The sequence below is a fragment of the Oenanthe melanoleuca genome, chromosome 3 (assembly GCF_029582105.1).
Source record: "Oenanthe melanoleuca isolate GR-GAL-2019-014 chromosome 3, OMel1.0, whole genome shotgun sequence".
Lineage (NCBI taxonomy): Eukaryota > Metazoa > Chordata > Aves > Passeriformes > Muscicapidae > Oenanthe > Oenanthe melanoleuca.
In genome coordinates, this window is record NC_079336.1 from 67,854,539 (window position 1) to 67,872,258 (window position 17,720).

The following is a 17,720-nucleotide window of genomic DNA, read 5'->3' on the forward strand; positions in this document are numbered from 1 at the left end:
ACCAGTATCTTCACCCTGCCCTGCTCCAGATTTCATTGGCCTGACTTGGGCAGCTCCTACAGTGCATCCATAACCCAGAATCTCCTTTTATCAAAGGTGGTCATCCATCCCATTCCGCATCAAACTTACAGCTTCTGGCACTTCTGTGTTCTAGGCTGTTCTGCTCCTTATTCCTGTCCTTCCTAAGCCTGTCCTTTGCTCCTGACTGCTCTCTGGTCAATGGCATTCCGCCAGAGCAGGTTCCACAAGGGCTCACCCCTACACAAAGCCTTTATCTCCTTATCACTAAGGAGAAGCAGGCTGTTATTGTCACCTTTGCTCTAACAGAAACACATCCAGCCTTTGCACAACATGTATTTTGGACACTATTCCTGAAGTTTGATTAAGGGAGATTACAGCTGGAGAGTTGATTTGAGTCATGAATATAGATAAATGTCTGAAAGGAATTGGGTGTGACTGATGGTCTCTGTCACTCTGTGAAGCTTCAGTTAAGAATAAAAGGACTAATCCATCCATATGGAGCTTTCCTCTTTGTCAGCTTAAGTGTGCATAAAAGATAAGAAGAAAATAGTCTGCTCAAGAAGTAACGATCTCTCTTTATATCTAAAAATGTTTTATAGTTTTAGTACTTTATTTTTGAATAGATGTGATTTGTCTGTTTAATGTTCCTTCCGTAACTGAGATTCTGTTTAACAAAACTATTTGACTGCAATCTAATTTCTTGTTTTAATTGTACTTTTAAAAATGGCAAATAGTTTTTACCAGTGCATGATTTTATGAGGAAGGCAGAACATTACATATATTAGAAATTACTATTCTAAGGGCCTGTTTTAACTGAACTACAGTGAACTTTATAGGGTAAAAATGAGGGATGATAAACTCACTTCTTTAAATTTGAGAAAAAAGACCAATATACAAATATTGCCAATTAAATTTTTCATACTGTAGCATGATGTAGAGTGTGCTTTTATAGATAACAAAGTGAAAAGTCTTTGTACCACTTTTATCTGTGTTTGAATAGTGCAAATCCAATTATCTTTCAAGAATTGGAGGGTGTCTTTTGTGGGTTTTTTTTGGTTTTTTTGGGTTTTGGTTTGTTTTTTTTTTTTTTTTTTTTTTTTGTTTTTTTTTTTTGTTTTTTTTTTTTTGTTTTTTTGTTTTTGTTTTTGTTGTTGTTGTTGTTGTTGTTTTCATTCTGTGGTGACTTAATTTCCCAAATTATTTTTTCACTTTCAGATTCCTTCTGTCAGGGGTTATAACAGTGTCATATTTTAATTGTTAATATTTATTCTAGTGTTGACTTTCCTTTGCTTCATTAAATTTTCCTTTTTTGTTTTATTTGATTTTTAATTTCAGCTGAGTTTTCAACATAAGATTGGCATCCTTTACTGCAAAGCAGGCCAAAGCACAGAAGAAGAAATGTATAACAATGAGATGGCAGGACCAGCTTTTGAGGAGTTCCTTGATCTGCTGGGCCAGAGAGTACGGCTAAAAGGATTCAGCAAATATAGGGCTCAGCTAGATAATAAAAGTAAGTTGTGTTTCAAGCTGTGGGAGAAAGGGTAATTATCCAGCTGATCTGCTGTAAATTGTGTTGTCTTTTCATGCTCTTGACTTTGGGTTTTGAATAATAAGATTATATGGTAAATGAGGAAGATGAAGCGTATGATTAGAGCATGTATCAAACCTTTTCTGAAAGGTCATTTACTTTTTCTGTGGCATAAGTAGAACTGAAAATCAAAGCAATTTATTTCATTTGTTTTCATTTAGTTAAAATCTGAGTAAATATTAAAAATACTATGAATCATATTTCCTCAGGTACACTTTAACATCTTATTCTTTCAAAGGCAATAAAAATATATGTATTTTGAAATATTGAGTAATTTCCCTTATTTCAACTAAAGATGCTTACTTTTACCCAACACACACAAGCAGTCAAGTTTCCTGGTTTCTCATACATTCACAGTAAGCATGTCATCATTTATCGGCTGATAATTATTAATCTACCTCAGCACTGTGTTAGTACCTGCCAGTTCCCCAGGTCTTTCAGTTTCCCTAAGTGCAGTAGTATAAAAATTTAATTGTACAAATTGGTTGGATTTTGTAGCAAAATAGGAACCAAAGTATAGCTGTTTAAAAAAAGTCAATGATATGTTGAGACACTTCTTTATTAGCACTGTTTTCACTACCCTTAAATTTAACTTGAATTAATTCTTAGTTTAATGATGTTCAAGCAGGATTTTGACAGCTGATCATATGAGCTGTGATCTAAGGATATCTAGTTATTCATCTACTTCATTTTAACACAGTGTCAACCTAATATAAGCACCACATTTGTTTCCAGTAATGTTATTGCCTTCATGCTTAAATCCATGCTTGTTTTCCTTTAATAATTCAAGCTTTTTAGAGACTATTGCATCCTATTTCAATACAGAATAATAACAAATCATTTTTCAAATTAATTTGTAGAAATACATATTAACATTCTTTGGAAGTAAGACTTCTGGGATGAATTGATAAATAGGGATTAAAAATTGAAAGGAATAAAGGGTGTTTGGGTTTTTGTTTTTTTTCCCCTATCAGAGCACGACTGAATGTCATCTAGTAAGTTGTAAATATGAAAATAAATGCTGGTTTGCCAGCAAATTCACTTTCTGTATTTGCTGTGCTTCAGTGTGAACTTAAATTGCTGATCAGCATTGTGTATGTCAGTCACTAACATGATTTTAATGTTTGACAAAGTCTGTGTGCCATTAACTATATTGTCCTGTCCTAGTGTGTCCTCATAGTTTGCAACAGGCAGAATGGAATTAAGAATTCAAAAAGATACAGTATTTAGTGTTATGTTAAATGTAAATTACTGCTTTAAATATAACATTTTTTGTTATACTTGTTTTTAAATACAATGATGCAAGAAGTATTACTGTGTGTCCTATTTAGACTTTGGTAATACATTGTTCTGATTGCCTGCAGGTTCAGAGGAGTGTTAATACTCTAGTCTCTGGGAGCTATATTTGTGGTAGACACACTGTTTCAGCAACAAATCTTGTTTAGTTCTTGTAGAAGTCAAATTTATTAAGTTTTTATATTCTCAAATGCTTGAATAGCTGTGAAGTTTTCCTCTAAAAAGTTCTCTTAATAATTTTTTTTTTTTTTTTAATTGTTAGGTTAAGTAGTTGGTCCATTTGATAACAAAGAAAGTAGAATGTTGCAGTGGGTTGCCCTGTCTGGCAAATAAGCCCCTACCTCTCATGTGCTTACCCACCTTCCAGTTTGTGAATCTAGATTAAGAGAGTTCAGTTAATGAAGGGAAAAAAGGAAAAATAAACACCAAAAAACCCCCCTCCCAAACAAACAAAAACTCCAAAACAAACAACAAAAAAACCCCCGAACAACAAGAAAATCACACCCCCCACCCCCCAGTCAATCAGGCGACAATACAACTGATGCAAAGGCAATCAATCACTCACCACCTGCCATTAGCTGACTGATGCCCAGCCATTCTCTGAGCACAGCTACCATGAGAAAACTCTCCCTGCCCCATTTTTTCTGCAGAACATAACTTTATGGGGTATGGGATATGTTTTTGGTCAATGTGCTTGGCTGTCCTGTCCTCCCAAACCCCTGGGCACCCCAGCACACTTCCCAGGTGTGTCCCCAGCTAAAGCAAAGTGTGTTACCAGCACTGCTGTGACCACACAGCACCATATGGGCTGCTCTGAGGAATTCTAGCTGCATCCAAGCCAGACCCAGTGCAAATGTCAAGAACATATGGAATATATCAGCTATAAACTCTTTTTCTGCCCTTCTTTAGTGCAGTTTTAGTGGCATGCAGTTCCAAACCCCAAGATAAAGAAATAAGAAAATTAAATGAAACTTTACCAATTCAATATTATATAATTTGTTTTGTAATGTTTTAAAGCATATCAGTCAGATCATATCAGAAAAAAAAGTTTTATTGTTGGAACATATTTTGTCTTTCTCTTCAAAACTGTCTTTTTAAAATGCCACTGAAAGGTTGTAAGGAATTAGATTTTCAGCTTAGATTTTGAAATAGAAGAGTGCAATAAGGTTTCCCTATTTTAGCAACATTAAAATGACAAACTTCAGTTGAAATTATACTTTTTATTTCTTATGCCACTGTAATCTGTGCTTAATAAGTGAAGTTAATTATCATACAGACATAACTGATGCACCCAGTTATTATATGAATATGCTTCTAATTGTATACACACAAATATTTTTAGATTGAGGGCTGCAGATAAACAAGTGTATGTTTATATACTTTTATATACTTTTAACTGGAGAACCAACATGGCTAATTGATTTCTTTTCTGAATATAGCTACTATTCAAAACAAATCAAAATTCCAAAAACTTAAACAGTATGTTAAAGAGTGTACTGGAGAATATTTATTGCAGTAGATAACATAAATTTACATTTAAAAAAAAAAGTGAACATGGAAAAAGAGAAGAAAAACTGGTAGTTGTCTTGACTTAATAGGGTGTTTAATAGACTTAAGCCTTAAACTTTTTTAAAGTTCATTGTAATAACTTAAATAGTCTGTACAAATTGAAGAAAACGAATAAAAAGGATCAGTTTATGAATACAGTGTAAAAGTCATTTACTGTAAACATCAGAAAATGCTAACTATTAATAAACTTTCTAAAGAAAAGAAAATTCTAATTCATATAATATATGAAATTTCTTTTAATAATTTTCAAATATATGTATTATGCATATGTTTTATGTTTTAAAAATGTCTGATCTGCAATATGTGTTGTAATGTTAGATTTGAAATAGCCAGTTAACTCTTTGTAAAATATGGGCTTAGTCAGTTGTCCTTATAAATGTTTAAATAATGGAAATACGTATTCTATAAAACTACACTCAAGTAGCTAAGTGTTTTGGTTTTTTGGGAATATGGCAATATATTTAAAATTAGTTTATTTAGGTCTCAGAGACAGCAAACTCTTTGGTTTTATTTCTGCAGTACCCCACTATGACATAATACAAAAATAAAGACTAGATTTTTAGCTGATGTTTTTGTTCAATTGTAAAAAATATATAAGTTGCTTAAATAGATTTAAATCACAGCATGCAGAGCAGTGTCCTAAAAACAGTATGAATATTCTGATTTACTGACCTTCTTGTGATTAAATTAATTTTCAGCTGATTCAACAGGAACTCATTCCCTCTATACTACCTATAAAGATTATGAATTAATGTTTCATGTATCAACAATGCTTCCATACATGCCCAGTAACAGGCAACAGGTATGTTTTTTTAGCTTTTCATTGTAATTTTTCTTTGTAGGTGTTTGAGTGCTTGAAAATAGATTTGTTTTAAAAGAAGTATGACTCAGTTATATTTATTTTCTTGAGATATTGTAAGACATTTGAAATCTTGTAGGATTTTTATTCAGTATAATTCAGGAACTTTTCCCATGTAGCCTATTTCATTAAAAGGCAATAGTGCCTCTGGTGAATGACTTATTTTCAGTTGGACTGAATTCACATCTTATGTATGTTTTAAACATTGAATGGAATGAATCTTGAAAATAATCTTATGGTTAAAATATGCATGTAATAAGATTTTTAAAACTGTTCCACTTAATTCTTGTATTACAAAACTTGAAATGTTTGTTAGTGTATGACCTTAGTGATAGTTTTAAACTGTATCCTTCAAGGTATCTGTGAAAACAGAAAATTGCAGTGTATTTTTCTTATTTCTAGAGAATTCCCTTTGCTTATATAATAATTCAGAATGTCATCAAAGCATTAAGGATGGCTAAAAACCAGCACAGCATCCAAAGTGTGCAGTGCACCAGTAAGGTTGCCCTGTCTTGCCTGTCTAAGATATTTCCTTGACTTAGTGAAAATGTACAAGCACATTTGGTATAATATATCAGTATTAATGCTTAAAAGAAAAGCACTAGAATTGCTCCTAGATCAGAGTGATGGTAGTTTGTAACTTCCTGTGCTCCTACTCTGTGTTATTCCAGGTATGCAGAAGTAAGTGTTGATTTATTTAGTTAGTTTTGGGATATTTTCACCTTGCTATGCAAGTTACAATCATTTCAGCCATTGTGGAAGGTTGTCATGAAATAAGGATGCTGTCTCATTTTGGCTTAGAACAGCACACAAAAGATACTTACTGATTGATTGCTGAACCATATGGGAGTTGTATCCTTCATGTCTATCCTATCAATAGGCCTTGTGTGAGCAGAAAGAGATGTGTCAAAACAGAAAGAAAAACATAAAAGTACTGAAATTCTTCAAAAGGGATAAATAAAAATAACAATGGAAGAAAGTATATCATGTTATGTGTTTTTAAATAATCAGAGAATAGAGCTCTGAACTGTTCGAAAAGTTTTTTCAAGTGAACAGTTAAGACATTACACTTAGCATTTAGATGTGGTTTAAAGAAACTAAATTAGGAATCGAAAGACAAACTTTTCACCATATGAATAATACAAAGTTTAGATGACTCACTTCCTAAAATATGCGACTTTCAGGAGACAGAATGTTCAGCTACATCAGACACTCAACTGTGACATGGCTAGTAATCAAGGGATTGGATCTTCATCACTGATTTCAGATTGTTCTGCTTCTCTAAACTTTCAGTTGCATCTTATTATAAAACAGGATTAATTTAGTGAGCACACTAGGAGTTGTTCTGTCTGTAATCAGTCACAATCTTCAGAAATACATGTAAATAGGGAAAACTGTACCCTATGAAGACGATATAGTACACTGAATGAGCTTGCCTTAAAAGAATAAAATTAATGTTTTCATAGCAAATCACAGGCACTGACAGTAAATATGGCCTTACTTGGAGTTTATTACTTTTGTTGTCTTTCGTGAATTTTCCTTGTTTGTGAGAACAGGGTATCCTCTTCCCATGATCCACTTATTTTCATAATTTTTTGCTGTGTGTCTGTCAGCTTCACTGCTGTGTTGCTCAGCCATCTGCTATTACTGTCCTTTCACTTCTTCCTGTGCCTTCCTTTCATTCTTATCATTTCCTTGTGTGTCGTTCTTATAGTCAGGTGCTGATTCTTCCGTAGAGCAAAATCTTTCAATTTTACCTCCATGGTTTTCCCTAGCAACAAGCACTCCTTTCCCCAGTGTTTTAGAAAGCTCTCATCATTGTCCCTTTAAAAGGTTCAATATTTAGCAGAAGCACTATGTTGTTATTCGTGGCTTTCTTGAGATCAAAATAATGTGGCAGTTTTCCAAGTTCAAGCAATATGCCTATCTGAAGACCCACCACATTATTTTTCAGGTGATGAGACCTCTCAGTGTTTGCACAGCATGTACACTGTCTTAATGAAATGTGACAAGTGCACCCAAATTACTAGAATTTAGCCAGCCTTAATGTGCAGAACAGATCTATAATAACTGTTAATTTTTTCCCCCCCTCTTACTGTTTAGTTCTAAAATACATAATGAAGTCTCTTCAGGGTTTGGCTCACTGCATACCCAAGTAAGGGGAAGTTAAAGACCAGAGTAAATTTCCTGTTAGGGATGAAGCTCCCCATTCAGTAGCTATTTTCTGCTAGCATATTAAGTATGTCCTAGCTGAGGTTGTTGCATCCTTTCCCTATGTCCCTTGTTTGGCAATGACTGAGCAAAGGATTCAGTCACTCCTCGTAATCTCCAACGGTGACCTTCAGTGGGCAAGCATTGAGCATTGCTTGTGATCCGAGTACCTGTGAGCCAAAAATAGGCTGCACCAGAACTGTTTGTTGCTTCTTCCAGGACATAACTACGCCCTGCTTGGTCCCTGATCAGGACATCCCTCTAGTTTTAGAACCAGCAGGAGATCCAAAGAGCAAGGTAATTTTTATTTTGGCTGCAACATAGGCTGGGAACTTTCAAGTCAGCTGCTCCTTCCCTAGGATGGAGAAGACAACCAGCCCTGGTATAGCCAGTTCCTTTTCCTTTACTGGCCTTTTCTTCAAAGCAGTTCAAGGCTTTCCCCTTTAAACTTTACCTTTGTAATGTCCCTTTCCAAATCATTCCCTTGCAAGTTTCCCATTCACACATTTGCAGTCTGCTTGTGTACACGTGGTCAGACCTGGTTAATCCAAATCTGTTCAGATAATCAGTTTTCGCCTGGTTTTATGAAATGAAAATGGAACAGATATGCAATAATGAAATAAGCTTGTTGCATTAAACTGCTGTTAAAATAGTTGAGTAACAAGACGTGGTTATACCAAACTCAGTTGATCAGATCTGTTGAAAGAGCTTTTGCCATTAATTTCTGGTTTTAGTACCGGCTAAGAACACAAATTGAAAATAAAACTTTTGAAACCACTTATTTTAGAAATGTACTAAAATAAGTTTTGAGTTTTTCTTATTTGACTCTTAACACTTCATCATTTAATTGAATGAAGAGTATTTTTCACTGCAATTTCAACAAGAATTCCTTGTTGTTTTGCAGTTTAACAAAGCAGTTAATCCTACAGAAGTGGGTAGATTTTTAAGGCTGAGCACAAGCTGAGACAGTTCTTTCCTTCAGAGATGCATATCTGAAAATCAAGAATCGAGTCACTAAATTCTGAGAATTAATATAATAGCTATAATTTAGTGCAAATAATTTTAATCTAATGGATTCTGCTTTTCTAACATATTTTCCTGACTGGACTCCCCTTTGTGTGTCTTGTATTCTTACATAACACTTCACTGATTTCCTTTTGGCTGCCTATCATACTTGATTAGGTTTATTTTCAAATTCTAACATGACAATGATGCCTCCTTACTGCAAGTAATTCTGTAATCTCTGCACCCAGTTGAGAGTTCCTATTGTCTTCAATATTGGCATGAGATTCTTTAGAGTATGTTAGAAAGGCAGATTAAAACAAAAATAAAAATTGTACAACATCCAAAAACCTGCAAACCTGAGCAGACCTCAAAATGGGAGAGGAAGGGGAAACTGAGAACTTCAAAAGAACACCCAAACAAAATAGGAGGTAAAAGTTGGGAGAGAAATTTAGGCTATAGAATGGAAACGAGAAAAGGGCTTCTTATAGATCATGTTGCTGAGTTCCGGTTTCCTTCAATTCCTTTTTCATTTTCAGTATGCTATCCTTGTCTCACGTTTCCCAGAGAGCTGTGTGTTCCCTCCTTCTTCTCCATTCAATACTTTATTCTTTTCCTGTTCCTTTATCCTATCCAGAGCACTTCTTTCCATGTTCCAGATCACCCCAGTTTAATTCTCCCCCCTTCAGAAGTTCTTTGCATTATGATCCTCTGTGCACAGCCACAACTGTGCTTTGCCTTTTGCATTGTGTTGAAGTTGACTGACCACTTATGCATGACAACTGTTTATAAGTGTTACACTGGTTTTATTTTAAATTGAAGAAGTCACTGAGATCTCCACAGTCTTGGTAAGGTTCTTAAAAATAATGACCTGTCTTCCTATTTCTATTTTTGTGCCTTGTGTAGAGGTTTCCACTCTTGCAAAATATCCTAAGGATAGGATATGGGAACTGACATACTTTTAAAAACTCTTTGCTAGTGAAATTTCTAAACATTTCTAAATCTTACCTCCAATTAAGTGAATGCTGTTCTTGCTTATGCTATGTATGATAGCAAGCAGAACCTCCTAAAGGCGTCTACAAAAGCAGAAAATACTCTTGAAAACAGTGTTTGTCTTGAAAAATAAATATACTTTTAAAGAGGATTGCATTTTCATTGTTATAACTAAATTTAGGGAATTGCATAGCTATGAACCACTGTAGCAAGAACAAATAATTGGGCACTTAGTATAACAAGAGCAGAAATTAATCACCTTCTACCTCATAATTGGAAGATTGCTTACAAATTTAACAGAGTTGTAAATTCTAACCTGTGAGATAATAATAACTTCTAAACATTAACTTGTGCTGCCCTACTATTATTTAATTGTATGTCTCACTAGATGAGCAAATTAAAGGATACCTGACACAATTAGTTCTGTGATCAGTTCCTTGTAGTGTACTTCTGTATGCAACTGTATGTGGATCTTAAATGACTCAAATAACCAGTTGCTTTTATTTTAGTCTTAAAAACCTGAAAACTTGACTGAGCCACATGACTTAATACTGTTTTCTCTTCCTATGTCTATTTTCAATTTTAATAAGTCTTATTTCTTTATCTGTATTTGGGATTTTGATTTTGTTTAAAATAATATAGATTAACTTAGTGCTTTAAAATTGTGGTTTTGGCCCTTATGACTACCTTCAGAATATCATCCTTTGTTATTTTGAGGACTGTAATAAACATACTTATGGCCTCTGGGCTTTAGCTTGTGCAACTTTGCTTTTTATTGTTGGTAGCTGAAATATTAACTTAATGGAACTGGAAAAATGCAACAAAATAGTCTTATTGGAAAGATTCTGTTCCATGAAATCATCTTGATAGAGAAATTTTTTCTTGCTCTGTCATAAAGTTTTCAAGTAAATTTATTCTTAAATCCTTTTTGTTTACACATGAGCTGAGATACAGTTTTAGGTGCCTTTATGCTATTAGCTGACAATGCAAGATCTTTGGCTTGCTTTAGGTAAAGGTATTTAGGTATTTTAAATGTAACACCTGCTTTTTTTTGTCTGTTAATATACAAAATTTGAAAGTTACAATATTCTTCCACGAGGAAAGTAAGCATCATTTTACTGTGTTATTTTGTTGGATTTTTTGGGGAGGAACAGTAGTAGTCTCTTATTGCTGGATATGTTTTGTCATTTTTACTAAATTTTAGCCTATAACAATGATTTAGTACTTTAAATTAGTTCTTAAATATATTTTGATGATAAAAGCTGCCAATTACAAGAACAATTTTTTAATTAAAGACTTCCTAATAGCTGTTGTTTCTCTGTGAGTCTTGGTTCTCTTCCTCAAGTATGCAGTTGCCAACATTTGTGATAGATGTCCATGGTACTTTTTTTTTTTTTAATTAAGATCATGATATTAAGGACAATATTTTATAGTATTGTGACATGGAGAAGAAAGTTTTATTGAGACATAGAAGCAATATTATATTTTTAATATAGAGATAAATATTACACTGTAAAGAGGGAATGGATATACAGTTTTCTGGATAGTGAGAAGTGTCAAGTGATGCAACACTTTTTATTACTGAAGTGATGTATTATTAAGAATAAGAGAAATACATTTTTCTCATAGAATAAAATATATGTGAGCAGAAACTATGGAGAACTAGTGTGGGAATGTGAGAAAATTCACTAGTATTTTTGTGAACTTAGTCCAATTTCTTTTTCTTATATTTTTGCAGTTCTGATATCCTTTATGTGTTATCCATGATGCAATAAAAGTTATTTCTGAAAAATTATGCTTTATTTTTATTGGTGGCTTGTTTGTTGGTTTTTTCCCCCCCTTAGATGATGAATTTGTGATTTATTTTTTAATAACTAATTTTTCAATGCATGTTTCTTGTCTAGCTGCTAAGGAAAAGGCATATAGGAAATGACATAGTTACCATTGTCTTCCAAGAGCCAGGAGCACTTCCTTTTACTCCAAAAAATATTCGTTCCCACTTTCAACATGTATTTGTCATTGTCAAAGTGCATAATCCTTGCACTGAAAATGTGTGTTATAGGTGAGTAGAGCCTTATAACTATTTAAGTTTGTTACTAAGACTGCAATGCAACTGTGTTTTCTAGAATTTTGTATTACTTATAGATATTATGTGCTCAATTTTAAAATTTCTGCTGCTTTTCTTTTGAATTTGAAACCCCAATGTCTCCCTTGCACACATCTAGAGTAATGGAGCACAGTTTGTAGACTCGAAGGGGTATGTGCAGAACTCCATGTGGCTGATTTATGGCCACAAAATAGGGATATAACAGGTTAGTGAAAATAAGATTTGCAGACACACCAATAGAAACTAATTTAGAATTTGTATTGCATGTTTCCTTTTTTGAAAGAAAGTTATTTAAAGTATTTCAGAAGGTTCTTTAACCTATATGAATCCCTGAATATGACAATATGACAGCAGGATGAGTCATAGGCTTTAAGCACATGAATGAGAACTTTTGGAGAATGGAAAAAAATGATAAATTTCAGATGATTTTAACTCTCACATTTAAGTCACTGCATCATGAACTTTAGCAGTGTAACCAAAGTAGAAACACATTTGTGAATTGATTGATATTACTGTCTTTTAGCTGTCTACTAGAATTTAAACTATCTTTTAGGACTTGATTTTGGTTCAGTAACTGTTTTGTGTTGATTAATGCATAACATTTCCTAAGTTATATTTTTCTTACTACTAAACTCTATCTGTCATTCCAGATTTGACTTTATTTTAGTCAAACAAATAATAGTTGTCCCGACTGTGTGCAGTATTTTGAAATTCTTTTTCAGTTGAAATATATTATGTATGTGTCAATTAGTGGTATAATTGTATCAATTAGGAAATATTCCTATTTTTCTTATATTTTGCTGTGAACTATCTAGATCAAAAATTGTGTTTTCCAGTTTTGTGAGCATAGATTAGGCAGCTTAAACAGGTGGAGACTGCTCCATTATAGTCACATTTGACACCAATATTTTTTCATTGAATTCACACTTCATTGTAGGAGAAGATTTGAGGATAAAAATCAATTCTGTTTCTATTTTTACATTTCTTAGTTTTAAGATGATGCAACTGAGTGACAGCTGAAAATTATATATTTGCATAAAAATAATTTTGAAAATACTTCTCTAATTTATTTCTTGCAATTCACTTTGATATTTATTCCATTAAGGAAAGGAGATGTTGACACCCTAAGAAGCTATCTTCTATACTTTCTGTTTTAGTAAGATACCTCCATAATGTCCTTTATATATTTAAAAGAAGAAAGCCATTCTAAAACAGACAACCCAATCAATTTTCTTTGATGTGTCTGAAAAGTCTGCAAATTGGCATGTCAAAGCTGTACTTCATTGTGTAAATGGATTGCAGAGATCACAGTTCTGCTTATCATCTGATTTTATTTTTTTTAAGGGAATTAATTGTTTTGTTGGTTGTTTGGTTTTTTTTCTCTTTCCAGTGTTGGTGTTTCACGATCGAAAGATGTTCCCTCATTTGGTCCACCCATTCCCAAAGGAGTGACTTTCCCCAAGTCTGCAGTCTTTAGGGACTTCCTTTTAGCCAAAGTTATTAATGCTGAAAATGCAGCACATAAGTCAGAAAAATTTCGAGCCATGGCCACAAGGACACGTCAAGAATACTTGAAAGATCTGGCAGAAAACTTTGTTACCACTGCTACAGTGGACAGTTCAGCCAAGTTCAGCTTTATTACTTTAGGGGCAAAAAAGAAGGAAAAAGTGAAACCAAGGAAAGATGCACATCTCTTCAGTGTTGGAGCAATTATGTGGAATGTGATTGCCAGAGATTTCGGCCAGTCTGCTGACATTGAATGTCTCCTCGGAATCTCCAATGAGTTTATCATGCTGATTGAAAAGGAATCAAAAAATGTTGTGTTTAACTGCTCCTGCAGAGATGTTATTGGATGGACATCTGGATTAATGAGCATCAAAATATTTTATGAAAGAGGAGAATGTATTCTTCTGTCTGCAGCTGATAATTGTACTGAAGACATCAGAGAAATTGTTCAAAGACTTGAAGTAAGTACTGTTTCTAAACTGGAATTCCAATTTGTTTTATGAACAGTTATTTGTCTATGTCTCCACGTTAAGATATAATTAAATATGTTCTATATTTATAGTTCAGGAATGTTTTCAGAGAGCATTACAAATAGTAATCTTCACAACAGCATGTAAGATAAATGTTATCAACCTATTCTTCAGGGGTAAGTTTTCAGATACCATTAATCTGATTACTTGCCTAAGGCCATGGATGGTTCCAGTGTTGAAATCGGCACTGAAAAGCTTTTGCCACCTCTTGCTGTAGCCTGTTCTCAAATCACATCCTTGTAGGTAGAACTGCCATTAATTTAAAAATATATAAAATCTTAATGAGTAAAATAGTTTGTAGTACTTTTTTTGTAATAATCCATGAGAATATTAGCAGAAAATTTTATGTAAGTGGTTCTGCTGATTTGTTCCTTTGTACTGAGAAAGTGCAGGAAGTATGGAAAAGTACACCAGCTAATGCCAGGTTTAACAGTTGACTGGATAAAGTTTTTCAGGCACTTGATGACCATGTCAGTACTACTGCCCTGTAACTATTTCAGTCAGTCCAAATGAAATGAAAATAACTGCAAGGTAAAAGTGCTGATGCATCTAGTGGTTGCACTTCACTCTTTGATCTTAATTTAAGTGATTTCGATAGTTGCAGGGTTTTCTTCTATTTCAAAGCTCAGCACTGAAATCAGTCTCTTACAGTTTTCACACTGGAGCAGTTGGATTGCAGCTGATGATTTTAGGGCCTCTCTAGTACTGCAGTCTCATTTAGCATTGCTCAATATCATGCTCTATATAATAACTTTCTTCCAAAGTACAATTACTATTTAAAGAGTTGAATGTCTTTAAACTCTTCTTGCCACACTTATATTATCCTTTTCAATTGAGGTCTTCAGTTTCACTTCCCTTAGGTATTTCCCTTCTAGAAAATAGTGCTCCCATTAGGTCTTGTTAACTGAACAATATACATTTCTTAACACAAATGAAAAACAAGATTTAAAGTTCTAGTGAAAACGTCTGCTGTCATCAGTGACAATTTTTTAATTTTTTTTTGCTTTTTTCCACTTACTGGGTTTTGCAAAACCTGGAATTAGCCCATGTTGCTGAAGACAGATCTTTAAGATTTGGTAATTAAAAACACAAAATGAAATGTTTATCTATGTTTACTTTACTGTTTCCTCTTTATTATGGCCAGATAGGGGGTTAAATAATGACAAATTGGTTAAGCCTCAAAGTTAGCATCAGTTATTACTGAGATTACCTGAATATTAACTTTAAGGATCTATTTCGATGAACTATGACTGTCTTTTCTTTCCCTGCTACCTATCCAACTTTCCTACTAATTAAAAAAGTTAACTATCATTACTTGTTTTAAAGCATTTTTCATCCCTGTTTCTTGCCTCATCTTTTTTTTATTTTACCCTGCTTCTTCCTCTCTTTTGAAAGCTTCTTATAGGTGTTATTTACTGGTTGTTTTATAAAATTGAATGCTTTCTAAATGCTTATATACCTTTGGTCTAGAACATTAGAACCACTAAAAAGTATTTAAAGTTCTGATGCCACACTTTATGTGCATACTTTAAAAACCTTTCACGTGATTCAGAATGCAGCTAAGGTTAACAGCCATATGTGCCAGCAGATGCTAAACATGAAAGCTCAAACTGTGATATAATATCAATCTTCAGTGACCAGATGATTAACCCTTTACAGTCATGAGTTAGAGCATTTCTTAAAAGCAGGGACTAGAACATTGTAATTACTAAATGAGATTGTCAAATAAATAACTAGACTTTATTGCCTGGATTTAAGTCATGCAGGTTAAAAGGACACCTATCTGAATATCCAGATTCAGATAAGGTGTAAAAATCTGGCTTATACCATGATTTTAGTTTGAATTGAAACAATTAGTCCAGGACTGAAAAAAGAGCTTTGACTTGTCAGTCTAGACCTATTTCTATTTGTGGAGGAGAGTGTCTAGTAATAGAAAGTAGAAAGAGCTGCAAACAATGGATTAACTTGGAGAGTTGTGTTGGAAGGCAGGAAAAGCAGTGGTTTTGAGATTTAGGATAATAGAAGATGGCAGGATGATAGAAGATTAAATGGAAACACTGGATGGACCTTTAGATAAGAATTTGAGTTGATGAAATTTCCTTAGTATTCTGTATATTAAAAAAAAAAAATCCTCTTCACTTTTTTCATAGCCCTTAGAAGGTCTCTGTCTTTAAACTTTATCTGTTTTAAGTGTATTGAGAGAAGCCAGCTCCTAGTTCATTTGTGGCCATGAGATAAGTGAAGCTGCAACCAACATAGCAGCACTGTTTAATGTGACATGACTATGTAATATGCAGTGTTATCTTTAGGGAATATGCACTTGGGAAGGATTAGATCTCTTGGAATACTTCCCATTGGGTATAGATGAGTCTTTGGCAGGAATCTCTGTCTTTCTTCTCTTTTTACTTTTTTTTTTAGTATTTAACTAATTTGAAGAAGAGATTTTGAATGCTCTGAATTGGAGAAATCCATATACTTTGGCTGGTGCATTCATTTTGCCATAGTCTATAATTGTGACATAATGATAAAGGAGTGTCAGCCCCCAAAAAGAATATTATGTAGCTTCATAAGGAAAAAATTCCATCCTTCAGCTGGACTCTTGACTGCAATAGCATGTTCTTCTTTTCCTTGTGTGACTAAATGTATATTTTAAAAACAGGATGGAAGTGTAGGTAACAAAGAGCTGAAAATTTCCTTTTCATTTGTCTAGTTCACAAATTATGAAAGGATTATTTTATTATTGAAATTTAGTCATAAAAGAGCTAGGTTAACAGTATGTTAAAGTTTCCAGTATGCTATAGAGTTATAAGCACAATAGAAAGTTCTATTTTTAAAGGAAGGTTTCTAAACGACACTAAAACCTCAGAGCTGAAAAATGACAGAGGAAATAGCTGCTTTGTTTTTGTTATGAAAACCCAGAACCTGACTTTGTAAACAAAGTCACCAGAGTACATTTTAGACATTCAATAATGGCTTTAACATTTTAACTTTGAAACCTACATCTTCAGAAGTAACTGGAAAGATTATGAATTAAAATTTCTGGGCAATAATTCTCAGAATATCTGATCCTTGCAATATCTTCAGTATTTCACAGTTCACAGAAGATTATCCCTTAATGAATGAGGGCTGATTGTGTTTCTTTACCTCACTAATTAAAAGCCTGAACATACACCAGATCAGCAAAGTTAAAATAGCTCATGGGTTTGTGGGCACTTTGTTCTCATTTGTGCAAGTTCTAGTTTTTTCTGATGAGTGACAGATATTAATATAGAAGTATTCTATAAAGAAAATACTGCTTTAAAATGTACCTTAGTACATTTGTTGCCTTTAGTAGTATTTAGTACCTTGTTGCCTTTACAAGGCAACATTGTTGAGAACTTGTTTCACAATATATATAGAAATGAACCTGCTTAGCAAAATCTTAATTTGAAGTGTTTTGGCTGCTCTTTATAATGACAGTTACTCTTCACTGAATATGAGGAAAGTAATTTTTTTGTTTCTAAGTTTCCCAGTGGCCTGGAAACTCTCATCACATTTTAGTGATATCCTCATGTGGATATGATGGTAGTTAGGAATCTGCCTATGAAGCAAAATAAATTAGTATTTTCTTCTTCACTATTTTCTGGAGGAAAACAAGCTGCTAGAACTGAGGCACTTCACTCAGTTTGGCTAATGTTATGTTGGGTTTAATACTGTTTAATGCTGAACAAAAAACACCAGCAGTCAGCCAGAAAAGAAGGAAGTAATTGACAGGGTAGCATTTTTCTTGCTTTGTGCTTTGAAACTAAACCAGCTGTAAAGTTTTCAGTCAGATATAAATGGCATTGTTCTAACATTGGCCAAGGGGGAAGAACTTGGCATGGGTCAGCTGCCTGCCCTGGGCATGTCAGATTTTTAGCATCATGAAACGTTTCTTTCATTTTGTTTTATGCTGAAACCTTCATTCAAATGTAAACGTTAAGATAATTTAATATATTAAAGTTGCTCAATATCAAGCCATACATGACTTTGTAATGTTTGTGTGCCCTGACAATTATG

The 17,720-nt window shown here is 33.6% G+C and overlaps 1 protein-coding gene across 3 annotated transcripts in view; it reads left to right on the forward strand.

The window, feature by feature from the left end:
* SIPA1L2 (signal induced proliferation associated 1 like 2) overlaps positions 1 to 17,720 on the forward strand; it is a 122,673-nt gene that overhangs the window by 63,310 nt on the left and 41,643 nt on the right. For all 3 annotated transcript variants that reach the window (XM_056487126.1, XM_056487124.1, XM_056487125.1), the window contains exons 6-9: positions 1,357 to 1,531; positions 5,173 to 5,276; positions 11,444 to 11,601; positions 13,037 to 13,613. In XM_056487126.1, the coding sequence (XP_056343101.1) occupies positions 1,357 to 1,531; positions 5,173 to 5,276; positions 11,444 to 11,601; positions 13,037 to 13,613 (1,014 nt within the window). The remainder of the gene's footprint in view (positions 1 to 1,356; positions 1,532 to 5,172; positions 5,277 to 11,443; positions 11,602 to 13,036; positions 13,614 to 17,720) is intronic.